The 8,874-nt window shown below is 41.8% G+C and overlaps 1 protein-coding gene across 1 annotated transcript; it reads right to left on the bottom strand.

Moving 5' to 3' along the window:
• Positions 1 to 4,910: 4,910 nt before the first annotated feature.
• Positions 4,911 to 8,598, bottom strand: LOC148016523 (uncharacterized). Its single transcript, XM_087664618.1, has 2 exons — positions 6,943 to 8,598; positions 4,911 to 6,163 (listed from the first exon to the last, which is right to left on the bottom strand). Exons 1-2 carry the CDS (start codon positions 8,596 to 8,598, stop codon positions 5,420 to 5,422), a joined length of 2,400 nt encoding a protein of 799 aa, XP_087520744.1. The 3' UTR covers positions 4,911 to 5,419.
• Between the last annotated feature and the right edge of the window lie 276 nt (positions 8,599 to 8,874).

Consider the following 8,874-nt stretch of genomic DNA (forward strand, 5'->3'; position numbering starts at 1 on the left):
CAGATGCGGATATAGACGCGCTCTGAACAGAGGGTTGACTCTATCCTGCATTTTAGACGCGGTTATACACGCGCCAGCTAACTCTGATAAAAAATAATTTCCATTGCCTAAACAATATATTTTTGCAATGATGAAAGTGACCAATCCCATGTTTGTGTTTATAAGTTTTCTTGATTCATGATCAAATTTTTAGAAGCTTTAGCCTTCCAACATAGTGAATTAGGTAGCATTATACTTTCGATACCATATTAGAGATTTTGGGAATCTTCTAAGCTCCACTTTCAAATAAGTAAAGATTTGACCAAGTGGATAAATCTTAACCCCATATTTGAGAGTGGGACTCCCAGAGATTTCTTATTTATGAGAAGCATTAGCACTTAAGTTTTATGCTCAATGTCTAAAGAAAGCTAGATTATTAGCACTTTCAAGTGCCATGAGCATCTATGTATTTTTTCTATGGGATTTTCACACCTTTGTTTCACTTAAATGGACCTTAGTAAGTGCTTGCAAAATACACTTGAAGAAAATGAAAATGTGTGAGCATCAAAAGCCTTGTCTTACATAATGATTCTAGGCTCACTGAATGATTTTTCATAATTAATGTTGGACTGGATCAAGGATTATGGCTCTTTGAAAATGTTTAGGTGTGGATGAAGATAATATATGATTTCTTGTATGCAAACAAATTTGTCTTTTTCCTGTGTTTTTTTTGCAGATGTCGCATCCTAGTTCATCTAGCAATGACCCGGATTTGGATCGCATGAATGATACATTGGCCTTGTTCGGCAGGGGGGGTCAATGCATTTTTTGGAGGTTTTCCTAGTAGGGAAGACTTCATGGGAGAGATGACCAGACACCTTGGCCGCTCTCCCACAGCAGACGAGGTGTTCAGCGTCATGTCTAGAACGCCTCTGACGTCTTTGCTTGGCACTACTTCCCAAACTCCAATTGTAGGTACTCCACGTGCAGCACCTGTATATGCATCGGCTGAAGCACAAGTGTCAGCCGACGCACGTGCATCCAGCGAGACAGAGGGTAGTCGACAGAGAGGAAGGAGGGAGAGTCGAGGGGGAGGACGAGGCTTGTGTGGGGGTTGCCTAGGAGGTGGCAAGCGATCACCCTCACCAGTAGATCATGTAGAGGAGCCAATAGGCCATTACTATAGAGTTACAGATTCTGGTGGCATCTTCCATGATGATGAAGGAAGGGATGTAATGGCGTACATGAGGAGCATCGTGCATGCGACGTATAAAGATTGTTTCATCTACTTCAAAAATCAGAAAAGTAGCTTGTGGTAGGAGGTGTTGAGGGCAGTCCATAGGAAGTACCTAAATCCTAAGGGTCAGTGATTCTCGGATGATTGGGGATGCACAAAAGTGAGGGATTTGCTTCACAACAAAAGATCCCACCTCATGATACACGCCAGGGACTCACTGCAGAGACAGGAGGAGGGGCATGGAGCCTATAGCCAACCACCTATGTGCCACCGCATAGAGTGGAAGAAAGCCAAGAAGAAAGCAACAAAGAAAGTGAAGAGTCGCCACCACGCAGAGGCGCGATGCATCCAAATGGAAACCATGGGATCGTCGCATTATGGATCGGGCAGCAGAGAGTCGTGGGAGGCAGAGTTTGTAAGTATATTTTGATTTCTAGTTTTTTAAAATTTATATTTCTTTCAATTCTTTATATAATTTGTTCTAATACATTGTGTCTCATAATTGTTTGTATATATCATAATTGTTTTGCAGACTACTATCGTTGGTAGGACACTTACTCCTATAGAGGTACGTTACCATCGAGGCCATTACCACGCAGCCACATGGCTCCACTTCTATGAGGAGGGTCTCATCACTGAGGACCAATACAACCGGGCTATGAGGATTCGACAGCCAGAGGAGGTATGCTTTTCTTACTTTTCTATTAAAAGTATAGCTAATTATAACTTTTTCTCCACCATGTCTACGTAAGCAACCTTGATCTTTTGTGTGTGTAGGCGAACCCAGATGTGGAGCATAGCGAGGAGGGGGATAGCGACGCTAGTAGCCATGGTGGTGCTAGCGAAGATGTTTCTTCTTCAGATTCGTAGAGGAGCACCATCCCTCCTCGCTCTATGGCCTTGTTTTCTTGTATATGTATTATCCATCTTTGAGCCTACTGCTTGCGGCCACGCTTTAGGTCGCAAGCACTTAAACTCCCCATGTAAATGCTTTTGATCTAATGAATACATGGACTTTTATTTTCAATTCTCGTGCTTTTAGATCCATTGTCTTTTTCCCAAATACACAATCTAATGTATGGGAGGGGGGAAAAATAACCATAGAGCATGTGGTTTTTTTTTTCAAGTTCTGTTTTGCGCATCTATCCGTACGTCTAAATTGCAAAAAACACGTATTTATAAGCGCGTCTAAAATGCAAAGTACACGCGCTACATAATTCAAATTTAAAAAAGAAATTAAATATCTTTTTTTTTTAAAAGAGAATTTTTATTTTCCGTTCGCATCTATGGGTGCTTGTAAAAGCGGGTCTAGGGGCGTGTCTATATGCCCGTCTAATTTTCCAGGTAGACGCATTGGTAAATGCACAAAATAAATTAAATAAATAATAATTTTGGTTTTTTAATGCACTTGTATTCACGCGTGTATATGTGCGTCTGTTGCGCGTCTATTTTTGCGTGTAAATTCCTTAATACATGCGATTATAGACGCGAATTTGTAGACGCACAAATAGACGGGCGGGTAGACGCGCCCGTCTATTTGTGCGTCTACAAATTCGCGTCTATAATCGCATGTATTAAGGAATTTACCTAAAAATAGACGCGCAACAGACGCACATATACACGCGTCAATACAAGTGCATTAAAAAACCAAAATTATTATTTATTTAATTTATTTTGTGCATTTACCAATGCGTCTACCTGGAAAATTAAGGCGCAGTCAACACACCCACTTTATGTTTGTGCTCTGTGTTCCATCATCTCTTACTCCTCATGCATCCCCCTGAACATGCTACATGCATGAAAGAGGGACTGTATGCCACATGTCAGTAGGAAATGTTGCTTTTAGTGCACTTAATACAACTGCCCTAGACTATGTGCCATGATCATTTACTAAGAGCTCCTCTCTTCAATTTTCCACATACTCATGAGGTTCGATGCCATTCATTTAAGGAAAAAGCTATTACAATTTCAAGAGTTTCTATTTTGCTAATGGATGGGTGTGCTTCTAGTTTGTAAGGGGCTCAAATAACTTTTGATAACTATTTGTGCTTGTATTGATGCTAGGTATATTCCACACTTGGGGGGAAATTTTAGGGTAATTTCAAGATTTAGAGCCATGTCATTGAGTTGAATTGAATGAGACTCTTCTTTGTTTTAATGTGACAATGAAATATTTATATTGTTAAGAAATTTATTATTTATTATTTTATTTGTTGATATGTAAACTATTTGTGCTATTTGTGTGGGAATTGAAAGTTATCAAAATGCATGAGTGTATCTTAGAGCACATGTATATTTTGGATACATACAAACATGTCCATTACAAGTGTGTATCCACATTTTCTTATTTGAGATTGTCTACATGGTTGATGGTTAAGCCTATCGATTGTGGTGTGTATTACTTAGCATGACTACGTTAAATATTATATACAAAAAAAAAGGTTTAATGTGCTAGTAAAATTAAAAACCTAGTTCCATTTTTAAAAACCCTAGTTACCAACTAGAAAATTTTCTGCATTTACTAGATACAAGTCTATTTACCATCTAGTTGAGTGTCTAAAGTTCCTTGTGTGTGTGTATGTGTGTGTCTCTCTCTCATTCAGCATGGTCTTTGCCCCTAATGCCAATGCCAAAGGCTAAAAGCACTTGGGGGTATCCTCCCCCTCTCTCTCTCTCTCTCTCTCTCTCTCTCTCTCTCTCTATGCTTGTTATCAACGAGGCTGCCCGACTGAGTGTTCATTTGCATGGCGGGAGTGAGTTGGGGAAGTCGACGTCTTCGATGCGTGCATGGAGGCGAGACGAGGATTCGTTGGCAACGTTACGGGAGTTGGTGGCGGCAGGGTTGACGGCGACCACCGAAAGGTAAGGTTTAACAATATTCAATTTCCTCCCCTCAAGCCCCCGTTCATGCAGGGTGAGGCGAGCTGAATATTACAATGAGTGATCTCAATGTGGAAGCCAAATTAGTCAACATGTATTCCAAGTTAGGGTTAAAGAGGATGCTAGTAAATGAGGGTTGCTTCCAATCATTAGTATGCTTGCAACACTTTGAAGTTTCATGTTATGAGACCAACATCGTAGACTACGCTTAGCTAATATTAGTAACTTATGAATTCTTATTCATAAGAAAGATTGTATAAAACAACAAATTTAATCTTGTAATTTTTTGCTTGGTGTTGTGTAGCTAGTATGCAACTCTTGTAATATTTATGTAAATATTGCTATTATTGTGTGTGTGTGTGTGTGTGTGTGTGTGCATACATATGTGAACACACTTAAGAAAATTTAAAATACCATTGAGCACATACATTAGATCCTAAGAGATTATACAAAAATATACCAAAGAGAGAGAGAGAGAGAGAGAGAGAGAGAGAGAGAGAGAAGAAGAAGGGGATATGAAGGGAGGTTATGAAACATATGGGAGTATATCCAACATTTTAATAGATGCATTTTATTTAATTTTTTAAGAATTTCAAAATAGTTGGATTGCTTCCATTATTTTAAAATAACATCATTGAAGCATGTTAGTTCACATACACAAACCCCCTTATACACAATATTTCTACTCAATTATGTATTGTAGTAATGGTTTTAAGGTAACCATACAAAACCTTACATGTAAGAAAGGGGCACATAATACAAATTCTCCATAAATTTGCAATTCACCCTTGATCTATCTTCAGAGCTTAGTCAAGCTTCTCTTCTGCAAAAGCCTTGGATGTACAATCACTCTACTTATTGCCAATATAAGAAACCATGTATTTGTAAAAGAAAATGGGCAATTTCTTAAGGGATGGGTATATGTGAGCATAAGTATCTAATGTATAGTGATTTTCACAACAATTCCATCACAAATTGTCTAGATGTTGAACCACCTCCACAATTTGGAAAATGTTTATTATCAACACAAATATTGTTCATTAATGTGATAGATAAGAAAAAAGAACTTGTTACATATACAAAGAGTCCTTCTAGCTCAAATAAATGGCCATAGTCCCACATTTGACATGATCACAAACATAATGAAATTGAAATCATTTAGCGATGCAAAATTCTTTTGTCATCTATGATATTTGTCTTACATGTACAAGCTCAATAAAGTCATAAGTAGTACATTGAAGATATGTAGAACATGAGTGCATAAGAACCTTAATAAGGGGCCAAACCACTAAGAAACAATAAAATTAAAGACTTTGTAGAAGATTAAGACCCGAAAGAGGATGTGCTTTGACTTCTACGCACATGTTCGACTCTCATGTTAGGTTTGATGGTTGTTTTCCTTAGCAATAGAAACCCTAAGAACCCAAAGAACCCTAGGATGTAGCCTAGTAAAATACCACCAAGAGAGAAACTATTATCAAACCATGACGATGACATTGAACCATCAAGATTTGTGGTGTTATTAGTTGTGTTGGTGGCGTTGCAAAGTTTTGGAAGAGGATATCCACAAAGGCCGACGTTCCCTTGAAAGCTAGATGGACCATATCGAGTATTAAAATCATTGGTGGTAGGGATAGGACCGACAAGCTCATTGTTGGAGAGGTTGAGGCTACCAAGAAAGCCAAGGAAGCCAAGTTCAAAAGGGATGGTGCATTGAAGAGAGTTGGAGGAGAGGTCAAGGAAGTCAAGTCGGGAAATGGAGCCCAAGGAAGCAGGGATGCATCCAACTAATAAGTTGTGGGAGAGGTCAAGCCAGGTCAAGCCCACAAGCTCACCAATGCTAGAAGGGATGGTGCCATGGATAGAGTTACGAGAGATGTCTAGCACAATGCGAGTGTTGAGAAGGTAAGACATAATTTGTGGAGTGTCGTGGTTGGGTAGAGGTACCTCCTCATAAAGGGTCTTAGAGGCATCGATGGGTTGGCTTCCATTCCTCTTGAAGTACTCCAAGTGAGCCATGGAGGTTGGCATTGCACCTGTCAATGAGCTATTTGATAGATCTAGCACCTGCAAAAATATTGATGAGAAATATTTCTACAAGCTAAGATAAAAGATTTGAACTTCGAAGTTTGTATGTTTCTCAAGAGTTTGAGTGGTGTTTTGACCATAATATAACCAAGATAGATGGGGCTAAGGGCATACACATCTTCATCACAAATGTAATGAATATTGATGATTTAATACATAAAGTGCATTACAAAAAAAAAAGTCTAAAATTCTGTAAGTATATGCACAACACTCTACATAGCCATTCAGAGGTGGAGAGAATCAAGGGGTGTATCCACCATCCTAGAGAGATGGAAATATGATTTTGGGAGCCTATTTTAGGAAACACTAATCACCATTTATTAGTCATTTTAAAGGCACGCATTAGAAACTCTATTATCCTCCCCCCTCTTGCCCCCAATATGGTTCCATCCATCCAATGGCTCCATTATCTCATGGCACTCACACTTCTATGAAGAGGCCTAAGGCAATTACACAATTGGCATTTTCTACTCATATTATTACTTGGTATAAAAGATAGCATGGTTGTATTTTGAGTAGACTATTTGAGTTGGAAGGTTTTCTTACGAAAGTTGCCATTGTCAACTTGCCAAACCAATGTCTAAAGTTCCAACCGTGTCGCCTTAGAACAACTATTCGCTAATTCAAACACTTGATTTGATTTAAAAGTTCATTTTCTAGATTTTACAAGTAGTTTTGTTAGTTTCTTAAATATATATATATATATATATATTTAGAAATTTAAAAGCAGGAAGGCGAAGTCGCAGAACACTACTAACCTGTAGATTTGGTAACTCCCACACCCAATTCGGTATCGCCCCACTAAACGTATTGTTGCTCAGTATCAGGACCCTCAACTTTTCTAGCCCGTCGCTCACCTTCTCACTTGGCAATGCCCTTGATAGGTTGTTCGTCCCCAAGTTCACTAATTCTAGACTGCTGCTGCTTGTCAGATTCGACGTTACCTTCCCATGGAGCTGGTTTTGTTGTGCTGTGAAGATTGTCAGGCGGCTCATCTTCCATAGCTCCATCTTGTCAAGCGCCCCTGTCAAAGAATTTTCATGAAGACGTAGTCTCTCTAAGCTTGTGCAATTGAGTAGAGCTGCCCCTGGAACATCACCACTCAGATTGTTCTTCGACAAATCCAACACCTCAAGTTGCGACAGGCTGCCCAGCTCTTCTGGGATGGAGCCGGTCAGAGTGTTACCTGATAGAATCAAGTTCTTATTGAGCCCTACCAATCTCCCGAAAGAGCTTGGAATTTGCCCTTCCAATCGATTGTTGCCCATGTTTAGGTCTTTTATGAGGCTCAAGTTCCCTATGCTAGCCGGGATGCTCCCTGAAAGCATGTTATCATTGATATACAATACTTGCAATGATTGCATGTCTCCTATGTTGTGAGGGAGGCTGCCCCAGAGGCGGTTGTTGTCCAAGAAGAGTTGGGCCAAGTGGGTACAATTGCTCAAGGCATGGATGAACTGCTGCGAGAGGCTTCCATCCAGCTTGTTTGTGCCCAGGTTCAAGAAGGTGAGCTGAGAGAGGCGGCCCAGATCCATTAAGCTTGAAATCGGCCCTTGGATTCGGTTAATGCCCAAGTTGAGAACTTTCAGCTGCGAAAGGCGGCCCAGTCCAACTGGAAACTGTGCTATCTGGCAGCCCTGGAGGTCTAGCTGTACTAGCTGGCCGGAAAGATTTGCCGTCACAAACTCCGGGATCACACCTCGCGGTAACGGATTCCCGATCCAGCCCAGAGTTTGCAAGTTGTGCAGATTGGCAAAGGATTGGGGCATCCCTGAGGAGATGCTATTCCACCCGAGATCCAGCCATTGGAGCTCACTGCAGTTTCCCAATTCAGAAGGTACGGGCCCTGTGAGACCACAACGGTACAAAGAAAGGTATTGAAGCTGGCTGAGCTTGCCAAACCCTTTGGGAATAGTCCCCGTCAAGGGATTGCCACCTAGCCCGATTTCCAAGAGCTGCGAGCATTGCGACAGGGAAGACGGTAACGGCCCTCTTAAACTGTTACCGTCGAGCTGGAGGTATTTCAGATTCGCAAGATTTCCCAAGCTTTTTGGTAAGGGACCTGTCAAGCCCACTTCGGACAGCGTCAACGCCCACAGGCCAGAGCAATTCCCTATGGAAGGCGGAATTTGCCCACTGATCTTGACTCCTTGGATCTTAATCTCTTGTATTGTGGCACAGGATGGCAGATGCTGCGGCAGCGACACTTCGGACGTCAAATTTGGCTCGAAGAGAACAAGCTCGACAAGTTCTGGGAGCTCCCATACAGACCGAGGGACCAGGCCCTGCACGCCTGTTTTGTAGAATACAAGGACCTGAAGGTTCTTGCAATTGCCAAGGGAAGGCGGTAAAGTTGCTCCTGCGAGTATGACATGCTCTAGCGATAGGATGACGAGAGACGGGCAGGACGCCATGGATGCAGGCAGCGAGGCCGCGGCCAGCTGGTCGCCCGGCGACGAGATGAGTTCCAGACTTGTGAGAGACGGCAGCTGCCAGAAGTCCTCAGCGATGGTGCCACCCAGGCTCGTCTCCCGCAGTCTAAGATCCTGCAGTTGCTTGCATTGGCTAAGGGATGTCGTGAGGTTGGCGGCTGTGAAGCCGAAGGAGACCGCCCGAAGGCGGAGGTGAGTTAGGGTAGCGCAGAAGGGGAGGACGGCCGGGACGTCTGATGCCTGCACGGCGGGGTTCTG

This window comes from Lygodium microphyllum, chromosome 23 (genome assembly GCF_053477565.2).
Source record: "Lygodium microphyllum isolate KBCC chromosome 23, Lygodium_microphyllum_v1.1.10, whole genome shotgun sequence".
Classification (NCBI taxonomy): domain Eukaryota; kingdom Viridiplantae; phylum Streptophyta; class Polypodiopsida; order Schizaeales; family Lygodiaceae; genus Lygodium; species Lygodium microphyllum.